This window comes from Callospermophilus lateralis, chromosome 10, assembly GCF_048772815.1.
Source record: "Callospermophilus lateralis isolate mCalLat2 chromosome 10, mCalLat2.hap1, whole genome shotgun sequence".
Taxonomy (NCBI): Eukaryota; Metazoa; Chordata; class Mammalia; order Rodentia; family Sciuridae; genus Callospermophilus; species Callospermophilus lateralis.
In genome coordinates, this window is record NC_135314.1 from 2,063,769 (window position 1) to 2,081,916 (window position 18,148).

The 18,148-nt window shown below is 51.6% G+C and overlaps 1 protein-coding gene across 4 annotated transcripts in view; it reads right to left on the reverse strand.

The window, feature by feature from the left end:
• Positions 1-18,148, reverse strand: part of Trappc10 (trafficking protein particle complex subunit 10) — a 76,765-nt gene that overhangs the window by 32,835 nt on the left and 25,782 nt on the right. For 2 of the 4 annotated variants that reach the window (XM_076867173.2, XM_076867175.2), the window contains exons 4-7: positions 12,525-12,721; positions 8,237-8,432; positions 4,583-4,694; positions 2,430-2,677 (exon numbers count right to left, since the gene is read on the reverse strand). In XM_076867173.2, the coding sequence (XP_076723288.1) occupies positions 2,430-2,677; positions 4,583-4,694; positions 8,237-8,432; positions 12,525-12,721 (753 nt within the window). Of the gene's footprint in view, positions 1-2,429; positions 2,678-2,723; positions 2,780-4,582; positions 4,695-8,236; positions 8,433-12,524; positions 12,722-18,148 lie in introns of those variants that run through there. The other 2 variants (XM_076867174.2, XM_076867176.2) reach the window with 2 other exon arrangements.

Genomic DNA, 18,148 nt, shown 5'->3' on the forward strand with positions numbered 1-18,148 from the left:
AGATGGGGGGGGGCACTCCCCACCAGCAGAGGAGACCAGGGGGGCCACTCCCCCACCAGCAGAGGAGGCCAGGGAGCCAAGGGCAGCATGTGCTCAGGGCCAGCCCAACACTCCCCTGGAGGCACGGAGTCCTCATAACCTCACAGCCCTCTCTCCAGGGATCAGGGGTAGCTGACCGGCTCCTTCCCCGCAGCCAGAGGCGCTGCAGAACTCAGCGCTGCGCAGCGTTACAGAGGCGGGAGCATATTGCCTAGTAGTGAATGTCTTCCACAGCCACCGCACACTCTGCAAACACCACGGGCAGAACGGTGGCACACTGGAGGCCAGAGCAGCCTTCAGAAGAAGGGCCGCCAGGCCACTCCCTCTGTAGGTCACAGCCCACCTCTCGGCCACTTCACACCCTCCCTACTGGCCCTGCTGGGGAAGCTGGAGGTACTCATCAGTGCACTCGAGGCCTCCCAGCGTTCACAAAGCCTGGAGCACATCAGGGACAGGAAGACAAGGACGCAGTGGCAGGCACCTCGCTCCTTCCCTGAAGAGCTGCCTGGGACCAGCAGTTCCCTCCCCAGAGGCCACAGGCAGCTGGCTCACACACTGTGGGCTCTGCCCAGGTCCCACCTGGCTCTGGGCGCTCGTCCCCTCCTTTGGCAGGCTGGAGGGTGTGTGCATTACTACTGCGCTGGGTCCGAGGCACAGAGAAGATTTGAGGAAGATGGTTAGATCTTGGAGTTTTGACTGGGCCAGAGACTGGTCTACACCATCCTTCCAGGCTTTCCAACGCTCACCCCAAACAGGTCACGGCCCTGGGCTTGTGCTGGTTTCCATGCCACGTCTGAGCCCCCTGGGCTCTCCCCTCAGTGATGAGACCTCCATCAGGTGCTGACTCCTGCACACATGGGCCAGGGAGCCCTGTTCTACCAGGCACTGGGGCCCCAACACCCAGAGGTGGGCACCAAAGCAGACTCCCTACAGCCATTCAGTCCTAGGTGGCCAAGGATATCTCATTTCAAGGTGAAAAAATGATTGAAAAGTGGCATTTTTCCTCATTTGCTTGACTTACAAGAAAAATACTTGGATGAAAATTTTAAATTCTTGAGTTTGTGACTCAGCTGAGGCTCTGAATTAAGAATTTCTCCATTAGAAATTAACTAAAATAATTTCTCTTCACTTAGGTTAAAAAGTATTTAAGTGCTGGGGTTGTGGCTCAGTGACAGAGCACTTACCTAGCATGTCTGAGGCCCTGGGCTCGATCCTCAGCACCGTTTTAGAAGTAATAAAATAAAGTTATTGTGTCCATCTACAACTAAAAAAAAATTTTTTAATTTTTTGAAACTTTTTTCAGTTAAAGATGGACAGAATGCCTTTATTTGTTTTTTGTTTGTTTGTTTTGTTTTAATGTGGTACTAAGGATCAATCCCAGTGCCTCACATGAGCTAGGCAAGCACTCTGCCACTGAGTATAGCCTCAGCCCCTGATTAAATCTTTTTTAAGAGGATTTCAAACTAAGTATCAGGCCTGTTATTTAGTATTCTAGGGTACAAAAAATAAGTCATTCTATCATAAAATACCCTCCTGCCAAACTTTTAGTCAATAGAGTAAATGCAAGCTCTGAGACCTTTCCCCAAGGGTTTGACAACAGCTGTGTCCCCTGGGCACCGGGGGGGCGGGGGGGGGGACCTCCCATGGTGGGACTTAGTTGGCCTGGATGCTGGCTGAGTCCAGTTCCTAGACCTGGGGAAGTCACCTCGCCCACTCAGAGGTCAACAGGGCAATGGGTGGGGATGTGTGTGAGTGCTTAGAACGGCAGGTGGCACTCCACATGGGCATACCTGTGCTCTTCTGGGTACAGAGGCTTACAAAACCCTCTCACACCACAGCCCATGATTCCGTGGCAGGGAGGGCCCACAGCCCTGTGTATCAGCACAGGTGATCAGTCTAAAGCCTTACTCTTCAACGCACATACACACACCCCTGTCATCCAGTAAGCTTTATGTCATTGTCACCAACATAGCTTGCCAGGTCACTCACGCCCTGCTACCCACACATCCATGCCCATAACCAGCTATCTGGGAAGGGCGTCCTGAAACAATGTCCATATACAAAATCCAGCGAGTGCCCTTCAGGTGAGTGACATCTATCAGGGAAGGCTGCTCCCCTGGTGTCACCACAGTCACCTTTCAAGCTACACGGAGGCCCCGACCTGAGAGGCTGACTTGGCCAGCGTGGACGTCACCACGGGGAGAGTAGAAACTAGACTTCTGAGCAGTTGATCCAGGCAAAAAGTGACTAAGCAGACAATCAACTAAAAGTCAAGGACATGCAGAAAAGGCAGCCGGTTCTGCAGCAGGGAGAGTCTGGGGAAGGCCACAGTTCAGAGTTTCCTGTGGGGAGAGTCCAAGGCAAGTAAGTGGGGAGAGGAGCTAACTCACTTCCAAGAGCTTCAGCTCCTGCACACAGCTGTGCAGCAGCTCCAGGGCCCGCTGAGCCACCTCCCACGGCCGCTGCAGGAAGAGGAGCAGGGTGCACTGGCGCGAAAACAGGTAACTGCGCAGGTCCAACAGGGTGGCTTCTTGCCTCTGTATCAACTCCCGCTTCTCCATATCTATGGGCTTGCGGAGGACCAGTCCATTCCAGCTCTTCACCGGCTGGCAGAAAAAAGTCAGCCAGTTGGCACCATCTAAACAAATACACATCATGAAAGTTGCTGACCACAGGTACCTCACCTGGCTGAGGTTCCTGCTCAGGACCAGGAGCCCACGTGGAAGAGCAGGCAGCTTTGCAACCAGTTACTCTCTGCCAACACACCATACACCGGCTATGGCCTCAGGATGGGGTTGTTCCATGAGCACAGGCCTCTGGGTCCTGGCTTCCCACGGCTGAGCACAGGGTCTGAGAGTCCAGGCAGCAAGGCACACCATCTCACCAGGCCCAGGGGGTCCTAAGTGGGAACAGAATACCTGGGCAGCCAGGCAGAGGCTGAGAGGTCGAGTTGGGAACACCACAGGCTCTGGGCCAGTCAAGGTGAGGCCTTGGGAGGAGCGTGGAGGCGGCCTCACCTTTACCTACAGTGCAGCCTGCTCACCTGACCATCCTGGTGTTTTGTCTTCATTACTCATCAGGTTTCCCTTGACTTATTTCCCTAAATCAACCACATCAACTACTAAGTGCAGCTCCCAGAGGACAGGAGAGCAGGCACGGGAGGAGACAGCAGCAACAGAGGGGAAAAGCCTAACGAGTCAACATGTCAACAAGGCTGCCATTTTAACTCACAGCCCTGAGACTCAAATACGATCTTAAACTAAATGTGGAGCTCTACCGTCATTCAATCTTTTATATATATATATATATTTTCTAGTTGTAGTTGGACATCATACCTTTACTTACTTATTTTTATGTGGTGCTGAGGATCAAATCCAGTGCCTCGCACATGCCAGGCGAGCGCTCTACCGCTGAGCCACGACTCCAGCCCCAAGTCATTCAATCTTTGAAAAACTTGTTTAATCTATTTCTCTCACTCCAAAAGAGAGGTGTGTTTGCTCCTGTAAGGAACGGCTGACACTGGTGTGCAGCACTACTACACACCTGACCAGCTAGGCTTACGGCACCTTCACTCACCGCTGCCAACTCCTGCTTGGGCTGGCGAAGTGCACCCTGGTGACTGCCCACTCGGCAGCACCTCCTGCCAGATCCTCCCCCAAGGGTCCTCATGGTCACTCCCACGTTCCATGTAGGTCTCTGTGTCCAAGTGACCTGCCCAGAGCAGCTGTCCCAGCTGCCTGTCTCAATGTGTCCCCTCCCATGGTCTTTGCTACTGTTATTTATCTTCTCTTCCATGAATGCTCCATGAAGGAGGCGACGAGCTCCTCACTGTACTAGAACTGTGCCTGGCATGTGGAGACTCTCGATAGTGTGGTAAAGCAAGCTCATCACTCGGCTGCCACGCTTGGTCTGGGCTTGCTTTGGTGTTTTAAATTGCCCTAAATTAATTAATTAATAAATATTTTTTGGAGGGGCGGGTGTTTACCAGGGATTGAACTGAGGGGCACTGAAACAATGGGCCACATCCCCAGCCCTATTTTGGATCTCACTGAGTTGCTTAGCACCTCAACCAGTTGCTGAGGCTGCCTTTGAACTCGTGATCCACCTGCCTCAGCTTCCCAAGCCACTGGGATTACAGGCGTGCGCCACCACACCCAGCTACTTAAAGGTTTTTAAAAGACTGATGAATGCCCATTACGGTGGTCACATAAAATTCACAGCGATGGGCTTCAAGTACTACAAACCAAACCAAGAGAGACGTCCACTTGCAAGGTAATAGGAGGTTTGCAATCAGAAGCATCGCCAGCAGGCAGCTAAGCTGTGGAAATAAGACTTCACACCTGAAAACAGCTTGTTAAGTGCTTTTCCACTCTCCTAAAAGTGAGAATGACCAGTTCCTACTCCTCCTTTTACACCCTGAGGAACTGTGAGACCATATCCTCTGTAGTTTGCATGACAACCATGAACAGTGACTGAACGTGGGGTAAGCAGACTACTTGGGAGTGAGAAGACTGAGGAGAGACTCACTGCAACATCTACTCACCCCCGGCCCCGAAGTTGACGACATACTGCGAGAACAGGGCATCCAGCTCATCGTACTGCACCAGGGCATCTTCAAACTGCTGCAGCATCTCAAAGACAAAGGCGAGCTCCTCCTGTGCCCAAGAGACGTCAGTCAGCTTTCTGAAGCCACACATGGCAGTGAAGGGCAGGAGAGGAGCACACTGCGCATAAGTGATGCTTCCCACCAGAGCAGAAAGTCCCCTGGTGACGCCAGGGACAGGGACCAGAGAGCAGCAGGGCAAGAGGAGGACACGCACGCCACCATGTGGCCCTTTTCGCCTGTCACACGCCACCCGCATCTCCCTGCCCTTGTGCTGCAGCTCCTGCTTGCGGTCCCTCTGGTCCCCTCAGGCTCTCCGCTGCAGGTCCCCCATGCTCCCTCTACTCCCTTCTGGTGAGTGTACCAGGGCACGGCCTCACACAGCACTATGCCTCAAGAAAACGCGGCCCCATCTGCGAGCTGAATACGTCTCCAGGGTGCCCAGCAGACCTCACGCCTGCACGTCCAAACCTGACTACAGTCTTCCCACCCTGACCTCCCAGTGTCACCTCCGTCACAGCCACCCATTCCATGTGGAGGAGTCCCGAGTCTGTGAGAGATTCCCAGGCCCCAAGGCCAGCCCCCGTCCCTGCACCACCCCGGGACCTCACTCAGCACCACCACAGCTCCCTCGTCCCCACACATCTCCAGGCCTGTGGGACTTCCTCACGCTTCCTTCACATGCCCATGAGGCCTGCTCTGCAGCTTCCTCCAGGTGTGGCCATTGCCGGCTCAATGAGGTGCCCCACACCTCCTGCAGCATGGCCATCCTCCTCCGAGCCTGCCCTGGCCCTCCATAGCCAGCTCTGCTCCCAGGGCTTGCATCCCTACCAGTGTGTGGGCCACGAGCTCACCAAAGCTGCATATGGACTTGGCCCTAGCTCTAGCACAACCTGCCACGCACTGAATGGAAAAATGTACAGAGACAGGCAGGAAGGACTTTTTTCTGATTTCCTCCACGGCAGGTTTAAGGCGGAGCCAGGAGGGTGTGCACACACACACAGACACACACTGGCACGGTCCACAGGTGGGATCCAGCTCCACCCTGTGCAACGACTCCAAGCCCCGGGGCCGGGTTGTGCTGGAGGTCCTGAGCAACGTTCACAGCTAGGTACCACTTTCCAGCTGCAGCTGGGCTCATGGCACCCTGGGCTGAGGTCTCTGTGGGAGGGTTAGAGTTCTGTCTGTAAGGCATGCACAAGAGGCCCAGCACGGTCAGCAGGCTTCAATGCCAGCTGTGACGCTCCACCCGACCTGACCTGCTCCCTACAGACCCAGCTCTGTGTCCTGCAGCCCTCCACACACAGGCGGGCGTGCTCACAGGGGACTCCTCTGGCACCCTGCCCTCTCTTTCTTCTCTTTGTGAGGTCCTCCTGAGAATGAGCACTGCAGTGTTAATTTCAATAGTGATGACATTTCCCATATCAATCCTTTTGACTGTACAGTTCAGCAGTGCTAAGCACATGCACACCGCTGTGTGACCCATTTCCAAACAGAAATTCTGTCCCCATTAGACCACGACTCCCCAGGGCCCCCAGCTGCTGGCACCTTCCCCTAGTGGCCACAAACTGCACTGGTCCGTCCTCAGCCAGACCGTCTCCCAGTGTCTGTCCTCGCGGACTTCCTCCACTGAGCACAATGTCCTCAAAGCCCACTGGCCACAGCATGGATCAGAGGTTTCTCCTTGCTCATCTGCACCAATGAACTCATTTTAGACTCACAGAAGTGCTGCCCCTGAAATGCTGTCCATCTCCATCCAGCCCGTCGTCCATTTCCCAAAACGTCAACATCTAGCAGCAGTTCCGTGATCACACACAGGAATCCCAGCAGAGCACCGTCCAGCAGGCAGCCTCTTTTGAATCCTGCCGGCTCTCCTACTAGCAGCCCTCGTTGTGCTCCGCATCCCACCAGGACTCCACAGGGAACCCGGCTGCCACTGCCCTAGTCTCTGCGGTCCTTCCTGACCATGGCACCTTGGAAGAGGCTGGTGTTACTTTGCCTAGTGTCCCTTCACCTGAGTCCATTTGGTGTTTTTCTGTGACTGCCACGAGACTGTTTCAGCAAGGACGATGTGTCTTTCTCACCCTCCTAACAAGCAGGTCACGGTGCTGATGGTCTCACTGCAGGCACTGCTGGCCTGGACGGGTTGGTTCAGGGTCTGCACTGGGCCTCTCACTGTGACATGACAGACCTGCTCCTGGCCAGGGTGCTGGAGGGAAGAGCTGAACCTCCTGCTCCGCTGACTTTATAACCAACTACATACCCCCAGGAACACGTGAGTGGAGGTGGACTCTGCTCCCTGGGTCACGCCCAAACCTGTCCTCACCCACGCAGCCGTGGCCTTCAGCAGCTCCCTCGGGTGACGCCTATAGCCTCTGGAGCCCTGTCCCTTTGTGTACTCCTCACTCCCTGGTATCCAGGACCCTCCCGTGTATTGCCTACCCTAACCCAGTTATAAACCACTTCTCCAAGGAGCTCTGCTCCCTGTTACCTGAGGATGGAGTTTAGAAACCAAGGTCTGGGCACTACGTGTGCCCCTTGCTTCTGCAGTACTGCTGCTGCTGGGCCTCTCCCAGGCCAGAGAAGGAAATGCACACATGCACATTAACCCTCACATAGTCCACGTTTCTGAACCCACCCATCCACCCATCTATCTCAGGGCTCACACTGCACCTCCATCCTAATCCAGCATCCTCCCTTCTTGTGGCCTCTCTCTTTCCTTTATATTCCCCAGAGACTATGACCAATAAGCTTGAAGAGTGAAGGGCCAGGACAATCGGAATGGTTTGGAACATAGCGATCACTCAAAGCATTGCTAGCATGCTCAGATCCCCTTCCGCGTACCAAGTTTTCACATATCCCTAAGACGTAAGCCCCGGAATAAAAAATAACATTCAAAATTGTTCATCAGAATGGGTCCTGTACTTATTCAAAGGGCACTATTTCTTCAGTAACCAACTAAATTATATCTACAAGTGAAACTCGGGCTTTTTTCCTTAGGAGATGCTGGACGAGAGCACGGAACCCTGCCAGCAACACCTGTCCGTTCCACAGTGTCAGGAGGGCTTCCCTTCCCAGATGCAGCTGCTACACGTCCTTGAGTGGAAGAGTCTTCTTAACAGGGAATGAGAACTGACTAGAAACTACGATTTTAAAATCCCAAACATTTTAGCAAATTAGAATAAAGCTCCAGTTTAACCCAAGTCTTTATTGGAACCCAGGTAATAAAACAAAACCATGGAGGACACGTTCACAGAAGCCATCCCTAGTCACAATGCCCAGGCACAGCAGGTAGGGAACAGGACCTCCAGCTCAGGCCCCACCCCCCGGGGCTGGGACCCTCCACCTGCTTCACAGAGACACCCAGAAGGCCCCTAAGGCCAGACAAAAGCTCATCTTGGAAGCAGTGCTGAGCCCCAAGGCAGCAGGACCCCTGCAGGCACCATCTCCACCCTCTGCTTCCCCAACCAGGAATGGAGTGTCCGCTTTGGCCACTGTGCCATCTGGTCTTAGAACCAGGCCCATGACAACCACCCGGGAGGGCTGCCTCACTCAGGAAGGGGGGGCATGGGGTGGGAACCACGAGTCAGGTACCTGCACCATGAAGTACTCGCAGAAGCTCCAGCCCGGCTCAGTCCTCTTCTCCCTCAGGGTCCGCATGTCATCCTCAAACTTGCCTAGGTTTTTGGTGAAAGACATAAGAAGCAATGTCCTGAGTTTGGTCAGGAAGGCATTCCAGGATTCCTGAGTTCGAGAAGAGTCCTTCAAAGGGTCGGACAGCACAACACACCTGCAAAGACACCGGGGCCAACTGTGAGGCTTCCTCCATCCCTCCTCCTCACACCAGTGAAGACTGGCAGGCAGGGCCAAGCCAGCCTACTGCCACCAGGCAGTCGGACTGCAGGGGTTCCAAGGACAGTCTACACACAGCGAACTAGAGGGGAGAGGGACTCCCAAGGGGCCCTGGACCTCAGACCCACCGGGGACTTCATCAAGTATGGTGACCCAGTCCTCCTTAGCTTGCCCCTCGGGATCCTTGGCTCCTCACAGACAGGATGAAATCTGCATCTCTCCACCCAGCAGAGGGGACCAGGGCCCACCTCAGCATCTGGTCTCAATTCCTCTCACTGCAGCCCAGGGCCACCGAACTTGTTGTGCCCTCCTGTACCCCTGGGCACCCTGCTCACCCTGAGGTGACTTCAACTAAGCCTACTCTGCTCTTTGGTCACACAGAAGGGCCACAGGTAAAGCTGCCCTGGCCACAGATCTGCCCCTACCATTAGCCTGAGCTCCTCAAGGAGTGTTGACAAACAGGCACTAAATCACAGCTTCACACAGGCCTGAGGCATTTAACTAGAGAAGACGGCTCTATGGTGCTGAAATGCCCAGGCACTACCGTTAGGAGAGTTCCCGGGGGTTGGAAAGGCCAGCGTTCACCCAGTAGGAGAAAAGGCTCCTCTACTTAGCCTTGCTAACATCATCTTTCTTCCTAAAGAGGAAACCTGAACCTAAAAGTGATTTTAAGACCTTGATACTATGAGTGTCAACATCTCTGGTCAATATTTTATGTGAGCTATCAACAAGGAGCAAAATGAACTGCTGCTTGGATTCGCATTCTCTGTGCCCCAGCACAGCCCTGTGGGAACTGGCTGAACCCACGCTGTTACCCACCAGCGGGCAAAACAAAATGGGGGAACAGCACCAGTCTACACGTCCACCCGGTGAGTCATCAGAACCAAGAACACCGAGTCATCCCGGCCACTGTCCCCGGGACACGGATCCTTCCCTAAGAGGTCCCCAGGAGTTGAAGTGTCTTTATTCACTGTACAAACCGTTAGTCCCTCAGTTCAGCAATGCATCCTTAAGGTATCCCCAGGGGTCATAATTATCAACATCATTCCTGACCACACAAGAACTCTCTTGCACACCAACAGTGCGACGGAACGGACACGCTGACCACCAACAGCCTTTCCTTTGGTGACCTGTGCGTATCAACCAGACAGGAAAGAGTCACTGCGTACCAACCTCAATTGAGCCCTCCAACTTCCCCTATCTCTCGGCCCTCACTGTTTCAATAAAAAAAGAACTAAACTTCAGAAAGTCCTCACCAGCCCAGAGGGTGAACTGGAAAAGGGTGAGCCTAGAAAGCTAAGGGAGTCCGGGATGGACAGCGGACCAAGAAGGCAGCAGCTACCAACCAGTCAGACTCAGACTCTCTAGCTTTGCCCAAAGTCTGAAAAATACACAAACCTTTAACTAAGCAATTTTCCTCTAAGGAATTAACCCTAAGGAAATAAGGATGTTCACTACAGTGAGCTAGAAAGATGTTCATAACAATAACAACGACCTGCAGACCCAGAGGACTAGAAATAATCTATGGTACATTTAATACTATGGAATATTATACACTCACTAACAGTAAAAGTACAGAAACACATTTATTGTTCATGGAAAATTTTTACAATGTGTTAAGTGAAAACAGCAAGTATAATATGTATAGTTTGATATCACCTTAAATGTATAAATGCATAATGAAAAAACCTGGAAAGTCCAATGACTACCAAGAACATTTAACATAATAAAAAAACTAAACACATGTACAAAGCTAAAAACACGGTAAGCCACTTCAGGGCCACATTTTCAAAGAACAGACATTCTGCTGTTAAAAGACAAGTGTCACTAGAGACCACTATCTTCAAATTTATGAGAATCCAATCCAGCTTTTATGTTTAAAAATATAGATAGGTCAGGCTGGGGATGTAGCACAGTTGGTAAGAGTGCTTGCCTCACATGCACAAGGCCCTGGGTTCAATCCCCAGCACTACACACAAAAAAATACACACACACACACACACACACACACACACACACACACACAGAGTTTTGTTAAAGGACTGTAATTTGGCTGGGAGCAGTGGCACACACCTGTAATCCCAGCAGCTCAGGAGGCTGAGGCAGGAGGATCACGAGTTCAAAGTCAGCCTCAGCAACAGCAAGGCCCTAAGCAACCCAGTGAGACCCTGTCTCTAAATAAAATACAAAAAAGGGCTGGAGATGTGGCTCAATGGTTTAGAGGCCCTAAGTACCAAGAGAGGCGGGAGGGAAAAAGAGGGAGAAGGGGAGTTGCATGGAAGATGGAAGGAGAACCTCATTATTATACAGAATACATATATGATGTTGTAATGAGAGAAAGAAAAAAAAAGTGTGTCACATTGGATTGGATAGAGAGAAAGGATGGGAGAGGAGGGGAGGAGTGGGGGGATAGGAAGGGCAGCAGAACAGAATAGAAATATGATTGATGTATGTACATTCCATGTATGTATTGTATGTCAAAATTCATTCTGCTGTCATGTATGACTATAAATAAATAAATAAATAACTGCAATTTAATGCAAATCAAAATGGAATAAGGCATGTTTAACTTACAGAGAATGAAATGTTAAAATTTCAGTAAGTAGGGCTGGGCTGGGCTGGGCTGGGCTGGGGCTGTAGCTCATTGGCAGAGTGTTTTTCTCACATGTGTGAAGCACAAGGTTCAATCCTTAGCACCACATAAAGATAAAAAAATAAAGGCATGCTGTCCATCTACAACTACAATTTTTTTTTTTAATTTTCAGTAAGTTAAGTTGTAAATATAAAAGAACAGTCATCAAAAAAAACAAGTTATTTTTAAATGGGCTCAGTAGAAACATACTTTTGGCACTTAAGTAAAAACTGCAAACATGATTAACAGTAAGCAACAGGCACCTTGGAAAAAACATTACACAACTGCAAACTGGCTCAGTCCGACTGATGGCCTCAGCGTTACTCTCCACTCAGACCCGCGACACAGACATTCCCTTGGCCGTGTAACGCAGCTTCCTTGCAGCTGGGCTCTCAAGTCCCCATTGCGTGCTCTGCTCAAGACATCCGTGAGCATGCCTGAGCCCCCTGGGACGACGCTCAGCTACGGTGCCTGAGAATGTGGCTAACTAGCACCAAGTACTCCTTAAGAAAACCTCCCGTGAGCGTAGGCTGCGTGACACTAAGTGAGACGGGTCTCCACACGGCAACGTTTGATTTGAGCCACATATTCATCAAGTCTGAACGTGACCATGTGCCTGGTTTTGTGTGGAACGTGAAAGGCATCCAGAATCCCAGCTCACTGGGGTACCGTCGACACATGGACTGGCCCTGGCTGGTTGGCGCTCCAGACCGTTCACCCCTGCTCCTTCCTTACCCCCCACCATGCTGCGCTACAGGGCCTCCTGCCCCAGGACCCCTCCCTGAGTAGGTAGGCTTCCCCTCCCACAGCTCGCATAGCACCAGAAACCGCCTTGGCAGCCCCTGCCATGTGGTAACCATGGAATGGTGACCTGTCACGCCAGGCAGAGAACAGCTCAGCACTGTGGCCAGGGAGGTCAAGGGCCAGCCTGGGACACATGGCCATCAGTGGTACAGCCAGGTAGAGAGGCAGCAGCATGCAGCCAGGACGCAGGGGCAGCAGATGGGAAGGTAGGCCCTGGGGCAAAGGCGCACTTACAGCTCCCTGTGTGGGCTCTTCACAGGATTGACCACAGTAAACACAAGAAGGCAGTCCCGTAGCCTTAAAAACAAAAGTTTAAGGAACGCTGCTCGACACAAAAACTGTGAGACGTCTCACTGTCAGGCTGCAGAAAGGGTCCACCATGTGAGCTTCCCAGGGCTCAGGGCCAGGAGCCTCTGCTCCCAGTGGCACTTGGGGGTGACCGCTTATAGCTCCCTGGCCTGACGGGAATTTCAGAGGGTGGGATCAGTGCTCCCCATTGTTCCCCAAACCCTGATGGTCGACATTTGCTACCACCCAGGAAGCCAGCAATCATCCAGAACCAATCAAACGAGGAAAATGTAAAGATACACTTACCTGTCACTCTGTTTATTACAAAAATCATTTCTTATTTTGTCCACAATAGAAGTTCGGGGAAGGATGTTCGTTTTGTTTTTTTTCTTGGCATCATTTTCAACCACCACTATTAACCAGTCCACAGAGCTATGGGCCTTCAAGACGTTCTGCCACTTGGTGAGGTCATCTTTTACTGTAGCTTTGTACACTTCTGTATCCTAGAAATGAACACGCCACTGTGAGAGTGGGTTACTCCTTCAGTTCACACAGCACATGTGTTAGATGACAGTAAGTGGCCACAGCGTGCTAGCACACTGGAACGGGATAAGAGCCCAGGACACCAAGCTTGGGTGCTGTGCACAGCTTGGCACCTGTCCCAGAGCACTCTCCCAGGACACCAGTGGCCTGCGGGCAGCAAGGGCTTGTGAGCCGGGAAGGACACCAATGGCAATGCTGTCCACAAAGCCACCAGGGACGTTAAAGCCCAGCACCACCACAGGGGCTCTGTGCCCATCACCACAGGACTGCCACACTGCCCTGTGCTAGCCAGACCCCTGCGGTATTCTGTGCCTACACTACCCCAGGGTGGCCTCCTGTGGCTGCCCCACAACCTTTTTTCTACATAAGCCCCTAGACCAGCTCCAACCTGCAAGGCCTTCGTAGCCTTCAGCACGGCCCTCAAGGCCTTCCAACTTGGAGCTAGCGAGGAGCTGCACTGCTCTCACAACCGGTTCTTCTGCCCCCTCATGTCCCACACTTGAGCATGCACCCTCCTACAGAGAAGCTGCAGACAGTTCTCTCCCAACCCAAACCAGGAAATCCCACTCTCCTTCTTAATGGTGATTTTACCTGTAACTGCTCGTATGAGCCAAAAATCCACTCAGCAGACACTAGTTCCATTTACTTTCAGAAAATCTAAAACCAAGACGTATCTCATTTCAAAACTGAGCATATAAAAATCTTTGGAAACAATGGCCATATTCAAATACCTACTTTCCCCTCATTTACTATTTACACATTTACTTTTGTGGTGCTGGGGACTGAACCCGGACCTTGCACATGCAAGACAGGTGCTCCCCCACAGAGCCAAACGCCAGCCCTACTTTCCCCTCTTCAGCAACTCCTCCATACCATCCCACCCCATGTCCCCAAGAACATGAACAGTGCTGGCTTGACTGATCACAAATGAGTCAGATCTTAAATCCTATATCTAGTGCCATCTTTGGCTAAATCACTGAATAGCAAGTACCAAAAGGCAGTACTGATCATTTCTACACTGATTTAAGAAAATACATCCTGGTTTAAATTAGAAACAAATATGACCCCAAAAGATCTTTACTTAAAAATTAAGAGGAGGGCTGGGGATGTGGCTCAAGCGATAACATGCTCACCTGGCATGCACAGGGAGCTGGGTTCGATCCTCAGCACCACATAAAAATAAAATAAAGATGAGTCCACCGAAAACTGAAAAATAAATGTTAAAAAAATTCTCTCTCTCTCTTCTCTCTTTAAAAAAAAATTAAAAGGAAAATCATCTTGCAAAAATCTATATTCTTCAGAAGGAAGAATGAGGCAGGAGGGTTGAGAGTTCAAAGCCAGCCTCAGCAACAGTGAAGCCCTAAGCAACTCAGTGAAAGCCTGTCTCTAAATAAAACACAAAATAGGGCTGGGGATGTGGCCCAGTGGTCAAGTGCCCCTGAGTTCAATCCCAAGTATCCCCTCAAACAAATTTGTTTTCTGTGAGTAAATATGCAGTAGCACCTTAATCATATGCGGCACATTCTCCTAGGCACAGCAGGTCTCAGGACTCAGTCTGAATTTCACGTGTACCAAGCACACTGTTTCTGGAAGGGAGACCCAAGGCCAGAAGACTGCAGTCCAGGACTGCAGTGCATTACCCGGCTCCTGGTCCTCTCTGTTCTGCTGGAAAGCCCACAGGTGCCCCCATGGCTACCCCCACCTAGTTCCAGGCTGGAGGTGTCTCTGCACTAGAAGGAGCAGCTGCACCCTGAAGGGACACCAGAGCAGCTCTCAGTGCCAGTTTTCAGGGACTCTCCAGAGGTGACCTTCCAAGAGAAAGAGCAAGACAGAGGAGGAATGTAGTGTTCCAAACAACCCTGAGGCGAATCAGCTCACTCTAGACAGCTGTCACTCCTCACAGCGAGCAAAGAGTGTTTCCAAAGTCACTCAGGGACCCTTAGGAAACCAAGTTGAGGCAGGGGGGTGACAGGAACATAAACACTGAAGAGCCACGATCAGGGAGGAGAAACATATCAGGACAGGAGATGATGGGGCAGCAGCCCAGGGCAGGCACCAGGCCTCTGTGGACCGGGAGGCCTCCACAAGGAGGAGCCACCCCACCCAGGGCCAGAGCTCAGCTGTGTAAGGAGGTATGCCCAGGTGGTAGTAGGGGAGATGTGTCAAACTGTGGGACTCCAAGTGACATGAGACACAGGGTGTCAGAGACCAAGCAGGGCAAAGAGGGCATCCCTGCTGGAGGTGACCACAGATCAAGCAAGGCATGCCGAGGGTAGGGTCCAGCATGCGATCAGCCAAGTGTAGGGCTGGGGCATCACCTGAGGAGCAGGACAGCAGAGACGGGAGGAGGGTTAATCACCGGGTGACTCAAATAAGCAGACCCTCAGCGGGAAACACATGCCAGGTTCTCCCAGGGGAGCCAGGAACCGGCACGGTGGGAAAGTTGCACTGGCTGAATCATGGTCAACAAGTGCTTGCACATGGACAACTACATATGGACATGAACAGCAGAGGAAACGTGCCCGCCTGGGTGTGCACACGTGTGCACATGACACGCTCTCCAGCAGAGCTGGTTGAGAGTACCTAGCACAGAGCACACCTCACTCTAGATCTTGGGTTCTTAGCACTGTTTTCCAACAAGAGGACCCCAGAGTCGTGGACCCCACGATGAGACAAGGGGAGGACGCGATGAGCTTGAGAGTAAGTGCACTTCCAAAGCTCACAGGAACCAAGTCAGAGACAACTGAGTGTTCCAGTTTACAAGGACAGTAACAGAATACTCTCCATTGACAACCAAGAAAGGGAGTGCACACAGAACCAACCAGGAAGTGGGGCCCTCCTTCCGGCAAGGTGGGGGGGGGGACCAGATACACGTGGCATCTGACACAACCGAGACTAGACCAAGAAACACAAGCGGGAGTCGACACTCTGGCAGTAAGGGACAGCGGCTCCTGAGAGATGAAGAACAGACAGGGGCCCTCCAAGTGTTCCAGCTAGCTACGGTGGACATCCCCACCCTCGGCACAAGGGAGGGGAGCGGAGGTAAAGGCGGACAGACTCCCCGGGTACAGGATGTAGAGTGAGAGTCCAGGTGGCCAGACCACACTGGCCAGCAAACAGACGGGGAGAGTACCCAGCACAAAAACCCTCTGTGTTCCCAGAGACCCATCACAAGCACAAGTGAGGACTGTCCAAGGCAGGACAAGGCCATCAGCCAGCACCCAAGGCACAGTGCTGGGCACCCACCCAAGGGCAGGAGCAGGTCCGTGCCACAGATGAAGAGCCAGAGAGCTTGGGACAGCCTTGCCACAGCAGTGAGAAATGGTCCTGGATTTGGCTGCTGCAGTCCCAGCAAGGCAGAAGCTACACCCAAAAGAACCAAACTCAGCAAACGATTTCAACTGAATAAAGCTCCAGAACATCTAGAAGAATATAACACCCAGCTCCAACGAGATAAAGTCCACAGTGTTGTCTAATAAGAAGTGGCAGGCAGACAAAGGAGGAAGGGCACGCTGCACAACAAGGAGACCACTCCCAAGAGGCAGGTCCCAGAAGGACCAGAGCACCACACACTGTCCCCGCAGCATAGCTCACAGGCTCCAGGAGCAGAGGGCTAAGGTGGGAGAGAGAGACCCCTGGGCACCCTTTAGAGACAAAAAGTATGTCTGACGGAGCAGTGCAGAAGAAAAGACGAGCTGACAAGACGGCAAACAGAAGAGACTGTCCAAGTGAAACGGGAGTAGGGGTGGGGGGTCTGAAAAAACACCAGCGTGATCCAGAGAACTACTGTGGGACTTTCAGGCCAGGGGCCACTCCATCAGTCGTCACCGACACTCTCCAACTCCGTCCAAAGGGAGAAGAAAAAATACTTAAAGAAATGATGACCAAAATTTTTCCAAACTTGATCAAAATTATAAAAGCCCCAAAACCCTTCAGAAATATGAAGAAATCTACTCCAAAGCAGATCATTAATCAAACTTAAAAACCAGTGATAAAGTAAAAAAAATCTTAAAATACCAAAAGAGAAAAATACACTTTACATACAAAGCAACAGAAGCAAAAGTGAAAGACTTCTCAGAGAAGCTCTGGAAACCAAAGTCGGAGGTTCCTGGGCCAGGCAGGGCTGCTGCCAAACCAGAAGTCCCCATCCTGTGAAATTACCCTTCAGAAACAAGGCGTAGTAAAGAGCCGGGACCTGACCACCAACAGAGCCGCACCGACACACCAGTGAGATCCCACCACTCCAGAGGGGCGTGGAAAGCACGCAGCAGTCACCCCTGCGTGAGGGGAAGGTGGTGTCCGTGTTGTACTCTCCTCTAACAGCGACAACACACAGACACCAAGCCCAGGAGGCATAGCAGCACCATCCAGGCTGGAGGGACATGCTGCACACAAGCAGAAAACCCTCCCGCAAACAAGAACATACCAGACTGGGGACTTGCTGGCTGACCTCAGGCAACCACTGCCTACACACAATGTCACGTGTGCTAAAGCCCTTGACACTGCCAACTGACTCTAGGCACCTTTGTTTGAGGTGAGGGGGTTACCAGGGATTGAACTCAGGGGCACTTGACCACTGAGCCACACCCCAGCCGTATTTTGTATTTTATTTAGAGACAGGGTCTCGCTGAGTTGCTTAGCACCTCCCTAAATTGCTTAGGCTGACTTTGAACTCGCAATCCTCCTGCCTTAGCCTCTAAGCCGCTGGGATTATAGGCATGTGCCACTGCACCTGGTATAGGCACCCTTTTTTTTTTTTTTTTAAAGAGAGAGTGAGAGAGGAGGGGGGAGAGGGGGAGAGAGGGAGAGAGAGAGAATTTTTAGTATTTTATTTTTTAGTTATCGGCGGACACAACATCTTTATTTGTATGTGGTGCTGAGGATCGAACCCGGGTCGCACGCATGCCAGGCAAGCATGCTACCACTTGAGCCACATCCCCAGCCCAATAGGCACCCTTTTAAAAAACAAAAGTCAAGATCAATTAAAAAAAACAGGCTCCCTATAGAATGTAATTTTAAGGAAAAAAATCTCATTCACAATGACGACAAAAATAGCCTAAGAATAAAACTGCAAAACTTTGTGCCAGGCACAGTGGCCCACACCTGTAATCTCAGTGGCTCAGGACGCTGAGGCAGGAGGTTCGCAAGTTCAAAGCCAGCCTCAGCAACTCAGTGAGGCCCGAAGCAACTCTGTGAGACCCATCTCTAAATAAAATATTTTTAAAAAAAAGAAAAGAAAGAAAGAAAAAGGGCTGGGGATGTTGCTCAGTGGTTAAGCCTCTCTGGGTTCAATCCTGGTACCAAAAAAATGCAAGACTTTATGAAAAATGTTGTGACTAAACCTATAAAAAAAAGGCACAAAGCGTGGAGAAGCACACAGACTCAAG